This window comes from Coniosporium apollinis (genome assembly GCF_000281105.1).
Source record: "Coniosporium apollinis CBS 100218 chromosome Unknown supercont1.8, whole genome shotgun sequence".
Classification (NCBI taxonomy): Eukaryota; Fungi; Ascomycota; class Dothideomycetes; genus Coniosporium; species Coniosporium apollinis.
Window position 1 is genome coordinate 13,861 of NW_006913270.1, and position 20,840 is coordinate 34,700.

At 37.9% G+C, this 20,840-nt stretch overlaps 5 protein-coding genes across 5 annotated transcripts; 3 read left to right on the forward strand and 2 right to left on the reverse strand.

Moving 5' to 3' along the window:
• Window positions 1-11,450: 11,450 nt before the first annotated feature.
• Window positions 11,451-12,590, reverse strand: W97_02148 (5-methyltetrahydropteroyltriglutamate-homocysteine methyltransferase; the record flags this gene model as incomplete). Its single annotated transcript, XM_007780049.1, has 1 exon — window positions 11,451-12,590. One exon carries the CDS (start codon window positions 12,588-12,590, stop codon window positions 11,451-11,453), a length of 1,140 nt encoding a protein of 379 aa, XP_007778239.1.
• A 583-nt stretch (window positions 12,591-13,173) lies between these two features.
• On the reverse strand, window positions 13,174-14,530 carry W97_02149 (uncharacterized protein; the record flags this gene model as incomplete). The annotated part of the gene is made up of 4 exons (XM_007780050.1): window positions 13,174-13,313; window positions 13,362-13,645; window positions 13,696-14,371; window positions 14,470-14,530. 4 exons carry the CDS (start codon window positions 14,528-14,530, stop codon window positions 13,174-13,176), a joined length of 1,161 nt encoding a protein of 386 aa, XP_007778240.1.
• Window positions 14,531-15,480: 950 nt separating this feature from the next.
• W97_02150 (uncharacterized protein) lies at window positions 15,481-15,839 on the forward strand (the record flags this gene model as incomplete). The annotated part of the gene is made up of 2 exons (XM_007780051.1): window positions 15,481-15,767; window positions 15,827-15,839. 2 exons carry the CDS (start codon window positions 15,481-15,483, stop codon window positions 15,837-15,839), a joined length of 300 nt encoding a protein of 99 aa, XP_007778241.1.
• Window positions 15,840-16,345: 506 nt separating this feature from the next.
• W97_02151 (cytosolic Fe-S cluster assembly factor CFD1) lies at window positions 16,346-17,314 on the forward strand (the record flags this gene model as incomplete). The annotated part of the gene is made up of 1 exon (XM_007780052.1): window positions 16,346-17,314. The coding sequence occupies one exon, from the start codon at window positions 16,346-16,348 to the stop codon at window positions 17,312-17,314; it is 969 nt and encodes a 322-aa protein (XP_007778242.1).
• Window positions 17,315-18,800: 1,486 nt separating this feature from the next.
• Window positions 18,801-20,417, forward strand: W97_02152 (uncharacterized protein; the record flags this gene model as incomplete). The annotated part of the gene is made up of 3 exons (XM_007780053.1): window positions 18,801-19,318; window positions 19,368-20,012; window positions 20,066-20,417. 3 exons carry the CDS (start codon window positions 18,801-18,803, stop codon window positions 20,415-20,417), a joined length of 1,515 nt encoding a protein of 504 aa, XP_007778243.1.
• Window positions 20,418-20,840: the final 423 nt, after the last annotated feature.

The following is a 20,840-nucleotide window of genomic DNA, read 5'->3' on the forward strand; positions in this document are numbered from 1 at the left end:
ACCTTTTAGTCTATTTAATATACCCTTATCCTTTTAATACTATATTAATAATATTTTTAGGAAGTATCTAGACTAGTTCTATACTACCTATATTAATAATATTCTCATCTATAGTAATACCTTAAGTGAATACTAAGAGTATATCTATAAGATACTTCTCCACCTATAAGAAGTAGGACTATAAATTAATATTAAAAAGTGTAAATTCTATATCTAGAAAGTTAAGTATCTAGGGTTAATTATTTTAATAGAAGGTATTAAGATAGACTAAATAAAGGTTTCTACTATATAAGACTAGCCTTAGCTATAGAACCTAAAGAATATTTAAGGCTTCCTTAGTTTTATAAACTTCTACTATTATTTTATTTAAAATTTCTTAAAGATTATCGCCCCTTTTACTAGCCTTATATATAAGGACTAGCCCTTTCTATAGGCTCTAGATTATAAGCGTGCCTTTAAGAAGCTAAAGTACACCTTTACTACTATATTAATTCTTTAGTACTTTAACTAGAATAAGCCGGTTATAATAGAAATAGACGCCTTAGACTATATTATAGCCGGTATACTATACTAGCTAAATATAGAGAGCTAACTCTAGCCTATAGCTTATTTCTTAACTAAAATATCTATTATAGAATATAACTATAAGATCTATAATAAGGAACTACTAGCTATTATTAAGGCCTTTAAAGCCTAGCACCCTAAGCTAGAAGAAATAAAAGAACTAGTTAATATTATCTTAGACTATAAGAACCTTAAATACTTTATATCTATAAAATCGCTTAACTATTACTAGGTCCGCTAAAGCGAGTTTCTCTTATATTTTAACTTTAAGATTACTTACTATAAGAGTAGTCTAAATATAGCTATAGACGCTCTAACTTATTAGTCTAGAGATCTCCCTACTAAAGGGGGAAGTAATTCTTAAAAAACCTAGTTTTAAATAGTATTAAAGTAGTATAATCTTAATTCTTAGCTAGAGTGCGCTTCTCTAACTACTAGTAAGAATTATTTAGCTCCTACTAGAGTCTCTACTACTACTACTAACCCTCTATAAGGTACTAAAAATAAGAAAGACCTACTAGTAATCTAGCTAGATATAATTAAAGTACTAAATAAAATCCCTAAAACTATACTAGACTAGAATATTAGCTCTATTTATACTTTAAATAAATAAGCTTAAGAGATTCTAACCTATCTATAATAAGGTATCTATATACTTAAGGGCTTCCCGCTATCTAAAGTCCGCGAAGAGAATAACTAAATTATTTACTAAGACTACTAATTTCTACTAGACTCTTACTAGATTAAAATACGCGCTCTATATAAAGCGCACTTACTCCTAGCTATTAGATACCCTAAAAAAGTAAAGATATTTAATATTTTATTATACTCCTATTAGTAGCCTAGAATAACGTAAGACGTCCGCTAGTTTATCTATAACTATTCTATTTATACCTATATAAAGGTCTCTTAGGACTACTACTATAGTCTACTAAAGCTCCTACCTATACTAGAATAGCGCTAGTCCAATATTTTACTTAACTTTATTATTAAACTTCTAGAGAGTAAGAATTACTAAGAAAACTTATATAAAAATATTCTTATAGTTATAGATCGCCTCTCTAAAATATAGCACTTTGTTTCTTATAGTAAGATAGATGCACTAACTACCGTAGCGCTCTTCTTTTAATATATCTAGAAGTACTATAGTATTTCTAGGTTAATTATCTTAGATTAGGGGAGCTAATTTATTAGCTAGTTCTAGAAAGAACTATACCTCTAGCTAGGTATCTAGTATAACCTTTTAATAGCTTACTACCCTAAGACTAATAGCTAGACCGAGAACGCTAATATAGTCCTAAAATAATACCTATACATATATATAGAATTTCTATAAGATAACTAGATAGACTAGCTACCTTATATAGAATTCGCGTATAATAACTATATATTAGAAACTATATAAGTCTTACTATTCCTTACTAACTATAGCTAATACCCTCTTTTTAGCTTAGAGCTATAGGTCTCTACTATAGCCTTACCTACTAAATTAGACTATAAAGAAGTAGCCTAATTCTATAATAAAATAACTATTATTACTTAGAAACTAAAGAAGTAGATATACCTAGTATAAGCTACCTATAAGGACACCACTAACCACTAATAAGCTCCTATACTAAAGTACTAAGTTAGTAATAGTATATATCTAGATACGCGTAATCTATAGTCTAATTACCTACTCTAGAAGCTCTTAAATAAGTACTATAGTCCCTTCCGTATTACTAAGGTTATTAGTATATATAGCTACCGCCTAGAGATTCCCTAGTTCTAGCGCTACTACCCTATATTCTATACCTTACTAATCTAGCCCTCCGCTAATAATCTACTACTAGAATAAGCTCTACTATTTTCTTTTTCCTAATTAGGCACCTCTATAGAAGATATATAGGGTATAAACTAGGTTCTTAACTCCCGGAACTACTATAGATACTTTAAGGTACTTATAGACTAAATTAGCTCGAATAAAGACTTCTAGAACCCCTTATACTATATACTAATAGCCCCTATAAAAGTTAATCGTTTCTTTATATACTATTTATATAAGCCTAGCCGTAATTATTAGTTAGAGCTTAAAGCTTATAGTTACTCTACGTCTCCTATAGAGTCTAATAATAACTCTAATACTAAATTAAAGTACAACCTCAACTTAGACGCCTTATAGGAACTTAGCTTTTAGAGGGGAGCTACTATTATAGTTTGGATTTAGTGTTTCTTAGTATTTGGATTTTTAGTTATTCCGGAGTTATATAATTAGGTTACGTGCTCTACTTATAGAGTTATCTTCCTATTTTCCTTGCTACACCTTCCAACCTCGTGCAACATCTTATATATTACTTCAATAAATCAAGTTTTAGTATCAAGCCTCTCTACATTATAACAATCTAGATATTTCTTTCTTAGCTAGAAACTAATAAATATTTTAAGCTTCTATTACTATAGCTAGTTCTACTACTACTAGTAGTACTAGTAATATTGTAGTAGATAAGCTCGTTTACCTTTTATTTATCTAAATATAGTATTATAGTTGTAGGTGAGAGAATATTAGTAGTAAAAATAGAAGCTCTACTATAATAACTTTTCACACTTAAGGCTAGTATATAGCTAATGCAAGACTTAAGCCTTAGATAAAATTTTAAAAACCTTAAGGCTTTTATAGTGGTAGCTATAGGGCGCTATAAAGTAAATGCATTAAAAGTATAAGGTAAAACTAAGAAGCTATAGAACTACTTTTTATAGTTTCTATATATAGTATTTATTATAGCGCTATAAGCGTTTTTGCTATAGAAATTATAGAGGGAATTATAGTTTTCATTAAGGCTATATATAGTAGGAAAGTATATTCTATTAAGTATATTAATATATTCTCCTCTAGTAAAGTAGCTAGAGATACTAGCTACTACTTTATTTAAGAGAAGTCTTAATAATTAGTTAATATAAGCTATAAGTCTAGATATAGCTTAGCAAATAGATATAAAATAAAGTATTTAGATTTATAGAGAGAATTAATTTAGGAATCGAATAATACTAGATATAATCTAAAATTATTTACGAACTAGCTTACTTTTTATATAACTTACATATTTATTAAGTTAATATATAGCTTTCTATTTACTAGGCTTTTGATTTAATTTAGTAGAAAAGCTCTAAACTCTCTCTATATAGAGCTAAGTCTAGGATTAGCCTTCTTATATTAGAACTATAGTATCCTAGTACCGCCTTTAATATAGTAGGATATATAAATAATCTTAGTTTTATTATTTTAAAAAGTATTAGGATCTAGGTAAAATACTAGCTTTATGCTATTATAGAAGTTTTAATACTTCTAAATATTCTTCCCTAAGTATAAGGGAATCTTTATAATAATAGTAGCTTATTTAGAAGCTTATAGCTTATAACGCGCTACTATCTCTAGATAATAATAGTAGATACTAGGGTATAGCATAATACTAATTAAGGTATTAGGGGATAGAGTAAGATATAATAATAATAGATTAATATTATAAGATGATAATTAGATTTTTTATAAGAATATAAGATTCTTATATTAAGTTAAGTATAAGGTTTCTATAAGAGAACCCTTGCTACTTATATACTTAGACTATACCTATAGTCCCTATTATTCCTATTATCCACCTCTATTAGGAATAATATAGATAGTAGTGCTAGTATTCTCTATCATTCCTATTATCCACTATTATTAGGGATAGTGCGGATAATAGTGATAGTTTTAGTAACCCTACTAGCTCTAGGTAAACCCTGTGCCAAGCGCTAGTTTATAATATAGCTCTACTACTATACTACTATTATCACGCTTATATAATAATATTAAAGTACTTAGTTTAGAGAGAGTATTATCTTAAATTACTATAGCCCTAGAGGTACTATAGATTAATAATAGACCTAAAGCTTTATATATATCTAGCTTTCTATTAGAAATATTTCTAGAATAGAAGGAATAGTTGAAGTTATTACTTAGCTAGTATTATACTAATAAATATATAGCTATTTCTTTTTTAGAAGCTATATACGCTTAACTCTAAGCTTATATCTTAACTAATACTTAAGCGTTTCCACTAAAGAAGAATTAGTATCTAATTCTATTATATCTTATTAGAGAGACTCTTTAATTAAAGTGCCTATACTTTATAATTATATTAATACTATATAATAGGGTACCGGATTATTACTCTAGTAAGAGTAGAGAATTTAGAACTATTAGATAATATAGATACTTAGGGTTAATATAGTAATAAAATAATAAGGTATATATAAATAGAATAATATAGTTAGTTTAATAGGAGACTAAATTCTACTAAGCTTCTATTATATAGAAGCAACTAATACATACTCTCACTTAGCTAGTGTATTACTAGTAGGAAGTCTAGAGCGAGCCTAAGACTCTCTTTATATCTTATAACTATATATATAGTTTCTAGTACTTAATTAATTAGTAGATTCTACTATAGTAACTATATATATACTTAAACTATTGTCTTTTCCTCTTTATTACGCGTTATCTCTAAGCCTTTAGCCTATTTTCTCTATACTTAGAATTTCCGCGTCTAATAATTTTATTTATAAACTAAGTAACTCCAGTTAAAATTTTCTTCGAATTCAATAAGTTAGCTATCAGTAATATAGACCCTAATTGATTCCGTATAACTAACTTTATTTAAAAGAGTCTACTAATTATTATAATTAGTACTAGACTTTTTCAAGCGTACTTTTAGATAGTATAGTAGTAAATTAAGATACTCTTAGATTATACTATTCGAGTTTAATTTTAGCTATTATAATTATCTAAATAGGCTAGATACTACGAAAAAACTATTATAGATATATAAGGACTACAATTCACTCTAGATTCATTTAGTTAAAGTAAAGTACTATATAAACTCCAATAGACTATTATTATTACCGAGTAAGAGTAAGATATATATCTTTTACTAGCTTTAAGTTTCTTTAAAAGTTTTCTCTTATATTTTATATCTTATACTACTAGATCAGTTCCAGATTATATAGCAAATTAGAATACTCTATAGTTTCAATTAACTAAGTGTAGTATTTTTCTACTTAGAGAAGCTTAGTAGTTCTCTACTTCCTTTAGCTTAGAGTATCTTAAAGGCTCTAAAGTAAAGAGAATAATTAATACTACTATAATTTCGAGATAAAAATAGTTTAGAACTACTCTTAAATTTGAAATCTCGTTTAGCCTAAAACCTCTTTGTAATACTATATTATAGTAGAACGAGTAGACTTAATATAATTTCTATTATATAATAAAAATTCAACTCGTTATCACCCCTATAAAATTAGTAGAATAGTAGTAATTTCTTCTTAGAGAGAATAAGTAAGAGTAAAGTTTTCATAGGGGAAATATCTAGAAGTAAGGCTTATCTAATAAGTCTAGTTTTTCTAGCTTTTATTAAGCCTATTCTTTTCCTAAGTCTAGTAAAATACTCTAGTAAAGAATTAGTAATTCAGTTAGGAAGATAAGTTCTTTTAACTAAATCTAAAAGTATCTTTAATAGATAAAAAAATAAAAATAATAGTAAAAATTAATTATCTTAGCTAGTTTAGGCTTGTAGCATATTCTACTTCTTTAGAAAGAAGATTTCTATACTTAGAGCCTTTAAGCGACTATATTTGCTAGTAAGTAGCTTATAAGTATACTAAATTAAAGCTATTTAGATAGCTAGAATATCTAATTTATTTAAATTATCTAAATTCTCTAAAATATGTAAAGTTTATAAGTAAATACAATTTGTAAAATATATAAGATAAAAAATACATATAATATATATTGGATTTTTTAAAAGTGAAATATTTGAAATAGATAAAACATAAAAGATATTCAAAACTTATAAAGTATTTAGAATGAATTAAATATATAAGATATTTAAGATATGCAAAATACGTGAATTTTACTTAAGACTTAAAAGTTATAAGAGTTATAAAATAAAAAAAATAGATAAAATATAAGATATATATAAATATTACGAATAGCTCGATGCGAGACTAGTAGAGCCTTAGAGAGGCTAGGCTAAGCCTTAGATAATAAAAATAATACTAAGCGTTTACTTATATACTATCTATTATTAGGGATGCTATAGATACTATAAATATTATAGATATTAATTATTTACGCTTAGAGTATTATTCTATTCTTCTTCGAAGTAGAGAGTTCTAGTATATAGGTAGTAAAAGTTTTTCTTATAAAAACCTTATACTTAACTTAATATTAGAATCTTATATCCTTATAAAAAAATCTAATTATCATCTTATAATATTAATCTATTATTATTATATCTTACTCTATCCCCTAATACCTTAATTAGTATTATACTATACCTCTATAGTATCGCTATTGTTATCTAGAGATAGCAGCGCGTTATAATAGAGTATATAAAGACGTAAAATGTATAGAAGTGGTAAAATATATGAAACTTGTAGATTATATAAAATGTATAAAGTGCATAAAAAACATTAAATACATTAGATGCATAAAAAAGATAAAATAAATAAAAAATCTAAAATATCTAGAGGTATAGCTTAGTAGAGCTTAGTATACTTAGTAGATAGCTAAAAGTAAAAAGACTAAAAAAGCTTCACGTCTAACTCAGATAGTAGAATAAAGAGAATATATAATAGAGCTAGTTTAGAGAGTAAACTTTTATTAGAAATAGTTATTATCCGCTTACTTTTCAAATTTATAGATATTATATGTCTTTTTTCTACGGAGTAAGAGTTAAACGAAAATAGGAACTCCAAAAAATTCACCTACTAAGCTAGTTACTAAGTGGAGCTTATTATCTTTAGCTAAGATAATTTAAATAACTTAGATATTTAAAGCTCTTAGAGTGCTTAGAGCGCTTAGAAAGCTCTAAATAAAGTAGTCTATTTATAAGTAGCTTGGGAGTAGCTTGCGAGTATTCTAAGCGCTTTATATACTTTAAGTTCTCTTAGAGCTCTTAGAGCGTATCTAGTTTTTCTTAGTAAGTAAAAAGATTTAAATAAGTAAGATAGACTATAAAGAATTAGTAACTAGCTTAACTAATATTAGCTAAAAAAGAGTTATATCTAATTAAAAGAGTAGTTAAAATAGTATAGCTAAGTAAATTAGAATAACTAGCTAGAGTTTTAAATATAGAATTACTAGTCTATCTAGCTAGAAGTAGAGTAAAAAGAGTAGCTAGAGTAATTTAATTAACTAAAATAGTATAACTAGCTAAAGTTTAAGAAAGAATATAGATTATTAGATAGATATAACTACTAAGACTTAGGCTCTTAAGAGAAAGCTTATTCTAGGCTTACTAAACTAGAATTATTTAGTAAAAGTAAGTCTAATAGATTCTTTACTAGTTTCCGAGAATTATCTTTATATAATAATATAATATTAAGCTAGTTATTATAAATAGAGGTGTAGCGTACTACTAAGTAAGTACTTAGTACTAAATAGTTATAAGAGAACTAAGTACTAGGGTACCACTAAGAGGTAATTAGTCTACTTACTATACTTAGTAATTAAGTATACTAAGTAGACTAAGTATAGTGTAATACTTACTTAGAGCTATAGTATATAAGTAGTACTATTTACATTCTTTAGAATAGTATACTCAACTTAATATAAGGATCTTTTATTCTTATAATTTACTAATTACCACCTAGTAATATCAATCTATTATTATATTTTACTCTGTTCTCTAACTTCTTAATTAGAATTATACCACTTTATAGTAGTAGGTATTATTATCTAGAGATATTACCTATCACACTAGTTGAATTTACTATTCTATTATAGTAAAGAATTTATTCAAGTGCTTACTCAAGCTAGCTTCCCTTAGATAAAATTTCCGACTAAATTAGACTAATGGAATTAGTAGAGTCATAATATTATCTTTACTACTATAATAGATAAGTTGAATTAACTAAAATAGCTATTATATAATAGTTTATTTAAGAGCTATAGAACTTGAAAGAAAGATTTAGAAGTTAATCTAAAAAATTCTATAGCTTACTTAGGCTATAAGGCTATAAGGCTATAAGACTATATAGTATTAATTCTTAGCCTTAGATACTAACTAGTGAAACTAGTTAATTAATAATTAAGTTTACTACTTAGGGTTCTATTAGGATCTAGAAGAAGCTATAAGGCTTTAGAAGAATTTAAATATATTGGATTTAAAATATAGATTACTAATAAAGTAGTAAGTTCTAGAAAATTCAATTATATCTTTATATAGGTTTCCTATTTTAGATAGTAATTAAGCCTTTTAACTATTATGTATTAATAAGATTTATTGAAAACTATAATACATTATTAAGCTCTTAGTTTAGTATCTAATATTTCTCTATAAAAAATATAAATCTAGATAGCTTATATTTAAGAAAGAAAGAAAGTTTATCTTTTCTAAAAAAAATAGTTAGATAGTAAAACTATATTAGAATTTAGACTATATTAGAATAGAGTCTTTAAAGAATAATAAAACTATGAAGAGCATAAGCTATAGGCTAAATCTACTAAAGAGAATAGAAATATATCTAGTATTCTATATTTTACTACTAAAACTAGATCTTATAGAAGGGCTAGTATTAGTAAAGATATAAGATAACTATTTAATAGAATAAAGTAAGTAATATAGAGTATAATAAATTTTATATAATACTACTAAGCTTAGTAAAAGTACTTAGTAATACTTTATAGAATAGAAAAACTATATAGATTTAGAAAATACTTAGTAAATAGCTTAGAGTCTTAGTATATAGATACTATCATATAGTATTAGAAGTAAAGCTATTTACAATATCTTGTTCTATTTTCAAAGAAAAAGAGAGACTAGTACTTAGAGTTTTAGATAAGAAAAATAGATTAAATATAGAGAGATTACTACTAAAATTCTTCTATTTCTACTATAGATACTCTATCTCTTTAACAGAAGCTCGCTTCTAGACTACTATCTAATTATAATAAGTCTATAGAAAAATATCTATTTTATAAGATAGATCTATTATAATAAGATAGTAGAGACTATTTATTAAGCTTTAAATATTTCTAGATAAAGCTAGCTATAATTACTAACTTAAGTCTTAACTAAGAAAAGTTTAAGATAATTATAGTAAAAAAAGAAAATAGAAATATATACTCCTTCTTTATTACTATAATTTTCTTTATAACTCTTAGTAATATATTTAGCGTGATAGTATAAGCTTAGATCGTTCTTATATTACACTCTAAACTAATAATAATAAAAAATTAAGTAGATATTTTAAAATTATTAGTAATAATAAGAGCTAGAAGAAATAGATAATAGTAATAGAACTTAAACTTTTTAGTATAGAGTATAATATTAGAGTTAAAGAGATAGAAAAGAGAGAAGTACTATAAAATAAACCTCTAGAGTAAAGCTTAGGCTTAAAAAGAGAGAATAGATACTAAAAACTAATAATTCCGCTATAGAAAAGCTATAATAGAGATATTATATAATGAAATCTATAGTTCTACTAAGTAGATATATAATAAAGAAATTATGGTTAAATATATACGTAACACTAGCCTTGAATATATATATAATACTTTTCTTATTTGTTAAAGTAGTATACTTAGCTTAAATAATATTTTGTAATATTTATAAGTTTATAATTATTACTTTATAATATTAACTCTTATCTTATAGTTCTATTTTAGATATATTCTCTATCTTCTTAATATAGAATCTGATCTTTATAGTAATTCGTATTATCTTATAATAAGATCTAATTATATATTATAGAGTTATTATTATGTAAATTATAAAGAGTATAGAACTTTTATTTAAGTTAATTGTACTAGTTTCTAGAGTAAGAATAGTATATATAGTCTATATACTAGAGCTCTAGGCTAGAGCTCTAGGCTAGTACTTCTATACTATATTACGTCGTGCGTAATAATACTCTTACTATAGAAATCTCGCTATAAAACTTGTATTTATCTAACTATATATCGTTTTACTATTACTACGCTCCCTTTTAATAAAATAACAAAATTCTTATAAAGATAGAAGATATATAGTGGTTTAATTAAATAGCTCTTCTATACTTCTTACAGCCTAATATAGGTGGTAGTGTAGATAATAGTTAATAAAGTATAGATTTCGCGGGAAGACTATTATTACGTATAATATATATATTTAGTCTACTTAGTCCACTTAGTATCTAATTATATTAATAATATAAGGTATTTATTAGTACTTATTAGTACTTAGTTGTATTTATAGCTTCTACTAGTAGTATTAATTACTACTTAGTAGATTTTATATTATATCTCTTATTTAAAACACTTTCTTATAGTTTTTCCCTTAATTACTAAGTAATATAAATTACTCTAAACGCTTAGAATTTCCTATAATAGAAATATAGTAGATTAGTATATAATAAAACAATACTATATATAGAAGCTTTCTACTAGATAGCTAATTAAGTAACTTAGTATTTTACTAATATAACAAATAACTATAAATAGCTTTTAAAAACTCTATAAGTAATTTGTAAATAGATAAAATACTTAATTAAATACTTAAGGGAGCTATTAAGATTCTATTTCTAAGATATTATCTAATATATAGTAAGTTTTCTATTGAAACTAAAAGCAATAAATTAAAATATATACTAGAGTCAAATTGCATTCTTATAATATATTAGTATATATATAGAGAGATTTCACGCTTGCGCTATTAGGCTAAAAGATCTAATATTAAATTAGTAGATCGAGTCTTATATGCTATAAGATACAAGCAAACCGTAATAGATTTTAGATATTATAGTATTCCTTTCAAGTAATTACACCGATTGTAATTTTGAGTTAATATATACAGGCGTCCGTGTCTTATTTTGAATACTAGCCCTCGATTCTACGCTGCCAAATCCTCGCCCCAAACACTCTTCGCAATTTCTACCTCGAATCTAATCTTCGCCCACTGCTCCTCCTCCGTCAACTGATTTCCCTCCATCGTCGAGCTGAACCCACACTGATGGCTTAAGCACAACTGCTCCAAGCCCGTTGGACAAACAGAAGCGGCTTCATGTAGCCTTTTCACAATAGTATCACGGTCATCTAGCGTGCTGTGCTTCGAAGACATCAGTCCTAATACCACGACTTTGTGCTCCGGCAAGTGCTTAAGCGGACCAAAGTCCCCGCTACGTGCGTCGTCGTACTCTAGGAAATAAGCGTCGACGTTGAGATCCTTGAAGAGCACCTCCGCCACTGGCTCATAGCCGCCGCTAGCAAACCACTGCGAGCGATAGTTCCCGCGGCAGAGATGGATGGCGATAGTCATGTCCTTGGGCCGCTTGGAAATGGCGGCGTTGATTAGCTCGGCGTAGCGCTTTGGGAGGGTGGTGAGATCTTCCGAGCGGGAGGCGGCAGCTTTGCGCATTTCGGGGTCGCAGAGATAGGCAAGGTTCGTGTCGTCTAATTGGACGAAGCGGCAGCCGGCTTTACAGAGATCGTCCAGCTCCTGCTGGTAGACTTTGGCCAAGTCGTCGAAGAAGGCGTCGAGATCGGGATAAGATGCGATGTCGATGGAGGCGCGGCCACCGCGGAAATGAACCATTGTCGGCGAAGGGATAGCGACTTTTGTTGTGACTCCGGCAGCGTTGTTCCTGGCTATCGCGGCCTCGAGAAACTTGAAGTCGTCCACTTGCACGGGTTTAGAGTGTCCCAGCTTTCCCGTGACGCTCAGAACCGGCGGCGCCCATCCATCCTTAATCTCGCCTGTAGGCTTGATGGACCCCTTCACCTCCACCCCGTCGAGTTGCTTGAGAAAATCCAGGTGGAAGTAAGCTCGGCGAAATTCTCCATCTGTTATGGAGCGCAACCCAGCAGCGATCTGCTTCTGAACGACGTTTTCGATGTGCTTGTCTTCGAACTTTCGAAGCTCTTCCTCGGACATTTCTTTCTGTGCTACTCGACTGCGCGCGTCGAGGACCTCCCGTGGGCGTAGCCAAGACCCGACATGGTCAGCTCTGTAAACTCCTGTTGGCAGTACCATGCTGAACACTGACGACGTGACTGGGGCTTTGGCGAGGGCCTGGGCTCTACCCGAGTACTTATAGCTTTCACTCGTAGGTCTTCACATGATGCTATGGGACCAAAGACTCTCAATCGGGAGAGCGGCAGTTGTGCGGCAGATCAAAAGGACTCCACCTCCGCCGTCATCCTGGTTCCGAGCCACAAGCGGTGGTCGACCTGCCAGAAGTTGGATAGCGTCGTTCTCGGCAGATGCCATGAGCAACGTAGACGAGGATGGGAGTTTCGAAGGCATGGCTTAATGGCCATCTAACGCTGTTGAAATCGGGAGATGTATGATTAAGAGCTCAGAGGTGTCAACGTGACTGAGGGCACGGTTCGGACTACTCTCAGGTGGATGGTAACGTCGATAGCACCGAGTAACAACCTCAGGTGGCTGCCGTTTCCTCTTTAACGCAGAAGATAACGTAGTTCCGCTTCATTCCTCCCAGTATGCAAAAGGCAGCGGTACAGGTGCATAGGAAGAAATCCTGCTGGGGCGCTCCGCCGACATCATCATCGCATGCACGACGAAATGTTTCTCTCAAACCTCCCAGCGCTGACGCTCATAACTTCGATCTTGTCACGTCACGTAAGATGAGCCCACCGTTTTCAACATCGTACTGGCTGCCCCTTCTCCATCCCATCCACCGTCCCAGCAACTCCTCTCCACCCACTCCCGGACTCAGGCCCCTCTCCATCCACCCTTCCCCATCAACACCAATGCCCTGTCCTTGGGCGGCCGTGGTCGCACGACCACCAATCGCGAATCCCGGCGAATCTTTCAGCGTCGTCGCCGGCCGCTGATCGAAGCCGCTCTTTTCCAGCTCGTCATTCGTCAAGACCGGTGTACAACATGCATCCGTGCCATCAAAGATCTGTTCCCACTGAGAGCGCGTCTTCGTCTTGAATCTTCTCCCGAAGAGCTCACGGAGAGCTGGCCAAGTACTGCGATCATCGCGTGATCCCGGGAGGTCAGCTTCAGACAACCCGAGACCTTTCAGTAAGAACGCGAAGAAGTGCGGCTCCAGTGCACCACTGTATTGTGTCAGTGCGGGTACCCCTCATTTGCCGTAGGTCCGACTTACACGGCCATGTATTTTCCGTCCTCTGTCTCATAGGTATCGTAGAAAGGACTACCACCGTCCAACATGTTTTCTCCTCTCTCCTTCTCCCATATCGGCCTCTTCAAACTCAACCTCGGCATTGTTGCCAGATAGCTGCTCCCATCCACCATATTCGCCTCGACGACCTGTCCCCTCCCAGACGTGTTCCTTCCCAGCAGTGCCAGCAAAATCCCCAAAAAGCACATTGCTCCTCCGCCGGCAAAGTCACCGATAATGTTTCCCGGCGCATACGGCTTCTCCCCTTTCCTACCCAACAGCGATAGCACACCCGAGACCGCGATATAATTTATATCATGTCCCGCCATCTGTGCGTACTTCCCATCTCGGCGGAATCCCGTCATGCGCCCGACAACGAGGCGCGGATTCAGCTTCAGCAGAACGGACGAGGGGCAGAGGCCGAGCTTTTCGAGGACGCCAGGCCGGAATGGGTCGATGACTACATCGACGCTGGGTATCAGGGACTTTATGAGGGCGATGCCAGAGGGGGACTTGAGGTCAATGGCTATGCTGCTCTTGCGGCGAGTGAGGACGTCGGCTGTAGGAGGGGGAGGGTGTGGGCCGTGGGCGGAGGGATGAGAGCGGTCGATGCGGAGGACGGTGGCGCCGTAGTCGGCTAGCAGGAGGCCGGCAAAGGGCCCTGATGCGGAGGGTCGTCAGGTAGTTATTCATGAGTAGACGCGTGCGGGAAGCTCGTTGTATAGAGGGTGAGACTTGCAGAGCACGAGGGTGGGTTACCTGGAGCTAACCCGGCGAACTCGAGAACCCGGATGCCAGTCAAGGGAGGTAAGGACGTCATTGCGAGTCAAAACGGGATCAGGTGAGAAAGGATGGAAGTCGACTTGGGTGTATACTAAAGGCTATGTACATGGTAATATAGAAGCTCTACCGTACTTAGGCCTATGGGTAGTGGGGTGGCTGCGGATATGGTAATCCGGGGAAAGCTGAGAGCCCCATGCAGGTGATTTGCCGAGGTCACTAGAACAATGTCATGTGACCTTAGATGCCGTTGGCTCGGAGTCTTGCGTTGGGTTGCTGTAACGTTAATTTATAGTTATACCTAACTCTAGGAGCAACAGACTCTTTGGCCGTGCTTTGGCTTGTTTGTCCGGAATATCCTGCTTCAATCAAGGCATCTGTGCACCTGGAGACCTCCGCTTACATGTCAAGCCTTGCTGCCGCGGCCGCCTCACCATCTGAGAGGGACCGGCTTTATCAATGCTGGAGCACATCGCGATGCGACTCATGTGTTGAAAGCAAATACCATTGTGGATGGTGTCCATATGTAAGGCCAAAATTTTGACATTTACGGATTGCGAGTCCAATTTCAACAACGATCTCAACATCTACGTGCATATGTTTTTATGTCAACTACCGGCTACTACCTAGCCAGGGGGGGTCTGTACATGGGTGGTGATTAGGAGATAGTGCGACAGTGAAGGAGAGATTGTCGTACAAACAATCTTGTGCATGATGGGACGCGCGACACCATCCGCTATAGGCACACGGAACTATCCTAATCTTCTATATGCTACTACAGTAGTCGTGGGGTCACATAGTTACCCATCAAAGACCCTGTTTCCTTTTATCACAGCTGTGTTCATGTCTCCACACGGCCAGTCTAGTCATGATGGCTCGCAACATTCGCCAAGCCCCCGCCTGTCACAAGCTGATCACCTCCCGCATTATTCATAGTCGTCACTCTGCCTCCCGCTCCCGAATTCTCACCTGCCTCCCCTCCTTACACCAATGAGCCATCCAGACATCTGCCCCCTCTCCGGCCGAGACGGCTCCGAGCGCTGGGAACTTCGCACTTCAGGCCTGGGATGTAACGTCTCCACACGCAACTTCCTCTCCGTTGTCGCTACTGTCTTCATCACTATCGTGGCTCTTGTCCTTATGTGGGGGTTCTGGAAGATCCTTGTAGAAATATCGGCAGCGTGGAAGGGGGTGAGAGGCGGTTGGGAAGTGAAAGAGTATGAGGATGCTGAAGGGTTGCGAAAGAGGCGAGGAGGCGTGTGGGTCGAAAACAGGAAGTGGGGAGATTGGTTCAGGAAAGAGAGTGGTAATAGTCTGGTTGACGTCAACGAATCAGAGAGGAGATGTAGATGGTGGTGGGTCAAAGACAGAACCGAGAGGCAGGAGGGCAGGTCGCTGCTTGGAGCTCATTCTTGACTCATCATGCGTCAGCTACAAGAGTCACCGTGACATGGATGCTACGAGTTTGATTTCCTGCTCATCCTCCGGTCCTTACGCAGGGATGAGAGCTCGCTGTAGGAGGATCCAAACTCGATCGCTATCAGAGTTAAACATTCTAGCTTCGCTATAACTCAACTGTTTTAAAGGAGACCTCCCATGTCTTGTACGGAAGTAAGCTACCTTAAAAAATTAAGATGCCGGATACCTAGGTAAGTTGAAAGCATCTGGATTAAGTAAGCGTGGCGCAATGCCTTGGCGCGGGTTCAGCCGCCGCTTCGCCGATTTGAAATCCTCAGGCCTTCTGCTAAACTTCCTGTCTGCCACCACCAGAACATGAAGTGCGACGAACCCACCAGTAACATACTCGACAGCGTCGCCAGTTCGATATTCGAGCCCGGCTGAGAAATTTCCTGCCATGGGTTTAGATAACGCCAACCGCATCATCCTCATCCTTTCCGGCAAAGGCGGCGTCGGCAAATCCAGCATAACCACTCAACTCGCCCTGACCCTCTCGCTCCAAGGCCACTCTGTGGGTGTACTGGACGTAGATCTGACCGGTCCTTCGATACCACGCTTCTTCGGCGTTGAGTCTGCAAAGGTGACACAAGCACCCGGCGGCTGGCTGCCCGTACCCGTTCACGATTCGCAGCCATATCCTACCCAGTCGAAAGAAACCAGCGGCTCCTCCGATAGCATACGGGAGAACGCAAGCATAGGACCTCTTTCATGCATGTCCCTTGGCTTCATACTGCCTTCTCGTTCCGACGCCGTGATCTGGCGCGGTCCTAAGAAAACGGCCATGGTGCGGCAGTTCCTGTCATCAGTCCAGTGGCCAGCGCTCGACTACCTTCTTATCGACACACCACCAGGCACATCCGACGAGCATATATCATTACTCGAGACGCTGCTCAAGGACACCGCGGACAGGCCATCGCAGCTCGCTGGGGCAGTCGTTGTCACCACACCGCAGGCTATAGCGATATCTGATGTGAAGAAGGAGCTCAACTTCTGCAAGAAGACGGGTTTGAAGGTGTTGGGTGTGGTAGAAAATATGGCAGGCTTTGTGTGTCCGAACTGCTCCACGTGCAGCAACGTCTTCAGCAAAGGTGGTGGAGAGGTTATGGCGCTGGATTTTGGTGTCCCGTTCCTCGGCAGCGTGCCTGTGGATCCGGCGTTCGTGATGCTAATTGAAGAGGGCGTGAGACCGTCTTATCCAGAAGGAACGTCTGTTATGGGAAGGGAGCTGGACACGAAACCCGTCACTGAGGAAGCGCATGGGAATGAGGAGTCGCTGGTGCAGAAGTATAATAGCTGCTCGTTGTATCCAATCTTCGATGGGATGGCGAAGCAACTGGTAATGCAAGTTGGTGAGGGCAACCGGTAGACAAGAAGAATTTCACACACCTCACTACCTATCGCATCTGCGTCCTTGAGTCGCCCTCTGTCGTCTCGCTTTTGTTCCGCAGTTCCTGTCCGCGCGCTGTCATCAGCTTGCACTGCACGAGATTAGCTGCCTGCTGTCTACCTTCCTGTTCCATTGCCGCCGCCGGTACGCTTCCAACAGTATCCTACACCTCAAGTGTGGAAAAAACATCGTCTGTTCTTCCACGGAGGCTTCCGCAGATGAAATGTCTCATCAGTGCATTAACAGTACATGCTCTACCAGGCTCACTAGCTCTCTTGTCCGAGCTGAGTCTTCGTAGTCGTGCCGGAGGTAACCCCATTAGTTCTTGCGTCAGTATCAGACGTAATGCCTCTGGTATGGGCGGTCGTCCAATGGCTTCCTAGCACCTACAGAATGAAAACTCGATGCAGCGGTGACTATGATCTGTTGTGTTGTGCAAATCGGTCCGAGAAAGCGGATGGGGTATGGATCGGCAGGCAATGCGGACGGAGCCTAACTCCTAACTCGGCCAGTCCTTGTTGTCATGGAATTGCAAATCTGCCCGACACGGGCGCTCGTAGAGCACAGCTTCGTCAGTCTTCTCAGCAATACACCTTGTCTCAAGCCGCATTCCTAGCATGTGTTCAGTTCTGTCAGCTTGGAGACCTTTATCAACACTCGAAGATACGAGGTTGGGCCACAATAACGATGCCGTAAGACCAGGTACTCGCCGAACGTTGGGAGGACAAACGCCTTCAGAAGCAGTGCCGGAAAACCCGCTGCGGCCCGTAATGCTTGTCTCAGCGTCAGGATTTTTGACCTTCAGATTCAAAAACGGTTATCTCTCGAATGCGGAAAGCGTAGTCGACATCATCAAGTGTTGCTATCTCAAATGAAATATTCAGTGTGGTTGTCATCCGGGAGAGGTGGTTTAAAGGCGAAGTACGTAGGGGTACGATACTCGGTACGCGTACGAGTGACTTTTGTCTTATCTCGGGCTGGCAGGGATTGCAAAAACGGTCGGAAACCCACCGGTCACTAGCGCGGTCCGAAGAGGCTAAGGAGCAACCTCCTCAGCTCACTCATCGGTCCAGCAGAGTCACAGAGCTTCATCTCGCAAAGCTCTTCCCTGCTGCAGCAACACTCGCGCCTTGCCGGCGCACCGTGACGGCAGAAAGAAGCACTCTGCTCGGGATCAAGCCTCGACATTGATATCGCTGATAAGAGTGATCTGCAAGGCAATGGGTAGGCATTGGTCAATTCGTATTTTCGGCGAGCCACGATGACAGGGTTTGGGACGAGAGCAAAAAGTGAGTCGCTGGGGCAGCTCATGAACAGGATGGCACACGACCAAGTATATACATGATGATCATCAGTCGCAGATTCATTACTATCCATCAAGGCTTGTTGTCACTCCATCGCCTCCGAACAGTGTTACATCCTGTTGTCGTTTTGTTCAGCCAAGCATTCTGAGATTCTAACCGACATGTCTGACGTCTCCGATCTGGCAAAGGAGCTGCCTCCTAAGGAATCCAATTCCATTCGTTCCGTCCAAGTCGACGAGGCTGGCAACAAAATCATTAACAGCCATGTCGGAGAGACAATGGTCATCAATCTCGAAGATGAGAAGCGTCTCGTCTGGAAGTTCGATCTCCGCATTTTGCCTGTTCTGGCCATTATGTACCTCTTTAACAGCCTCGACAAGTCGAACCTGGGCAACGCAAAGACGGCTGGCCTCGAGAGAGACCTGGGCCTAGTTGGCAACCAGTACAACACCATCCTTAGTGTCTTCTTCATTCCATATGTGCTCACTGCTCCGTTCCTTGGTATTTTGGGAAAGAAGTACGGACCGAACCGTGTCCTACCTATCATGATGTTCAGCTTTGGATGCATGACGCTGCTCGTTGTCGCTGTGCAGAACTTTGCCGGGTTGATGACTCTGCGGTGGTTTCTGGGAATGGCAGAATCGGCCTTCTTCCCATTAGTAATATATTATCAGACAACGTAGGTGATCACCCAGGAGGCTTCTCCGCACTTCCTAACACATGCGCAGATTTTACCGTCGCGGTGAACTTGCTAGACGGCTGGCCATCTTCTATGCGGCACAGAGTATCGCCTCTGCTTTCGGAGGGCTTCTCGCCTACGGCACCTTCCAGATCGAGGGCGGACCTCTCCAAAATTGGCGTTACCTCTTCATCATCGAAGGCAGTGCCACCATCCTGTTCTCCTTCTTCGCCTTCTGGTATCTCCCGCATTCGGCCTCAAGAGCCAGGTTCCTGAGCGAAGAGGAGAAGAAGCTCGCCTTCTACCGTATGCAAATCGACAGTTCTTCGGTTGTCAACGAGAAGTTCAAATGGGGTGACTCCTTCCAAATCCTCAAGCACCCGACAAGCTGGATGATCCTCGCGATCGAGATTTGCTTGGGCGTGCCTCTTCAATCTGTGCAACTCTTCCTTCCGCCAATGATCGGCCGGCTGGGCTACGGCACTGTCAAGACCAACCTGTATACAGTCGCGCCGAACATATCTGGTGCGATCATGCTGTTGATACTGGCCTTCCTGAGTGACTGGACCCGTTGGCGTTTCCCGTACATAGCTGCTGGCTTCTTGTTCACATTCATCGGTTTCTGCATCTATGCGGGCATTGATGTGTTGACCCAGCACCAAGCTGCTTACTTCGCCGCTTTCATGATGACATGGTAAGCCCAAATACCCTTCGAGAATAATCGTAGTAGATATCTGACATCATCAGGGGCACATCCGCACCTTCTGTGCTCCTAGACGTCTGGTACAACAACAACATCGCTCATGAAGGCCGTCGCGTCATCCTCACCTCTATCGGCGTCCCCGTGGCCAACCTCATGGGCGTCGTCAGCTCCAATATCTTCCGGCCCCAAGATGCACCTGACTATATTCCGGCTCTCGCAACTACTGCGGCGTTTGGCGGAACAGGTTTCGCGCTCACCTTGATCCTCGGTGCATGGATGATGATTGATAACAAGCGGAGAGATCGCCAGCAGGGTGTGAAGCTGAATGTCAGAGACATCCCTACGGAAAAACTGAAGGATGGGCCAGCTGTACCTGAGTTTAGGTGGTTCTATTAAGCCAAGGGGGTAGGAAATGTTGGATGACGTGACTACTGAGCGGTTTATTCTCTGCTGAAATGCGATCTCAACGAGAACAGAGGCTTGGCGATCTGCCTGCATAGAGATAACTTGTCGGACGATTTGAATCAGATGATTCCGTAACCAATTCCGTCTTCATGATGCTATACATACTCTTACTCTGCTGAGCACCGAGCCCGCCTGGACACGGACTCCCCGCGCATGTAAACTCGAGATCTCATCTGCCACTCTTCGTCTAAAAACCTTCGGTAAGGACCCGCCCGGGCTGCGGTCAAACGATCAACGCTGAGCATCATCAAAAAGCATGTCAACGTCTTGTTGCACCGCTTCTGGGCGTCAGACATGGGTACTCAATAATGGCTCAGTCTCAGTAGATGTGATTGCTTCCTCTTTACAACACAC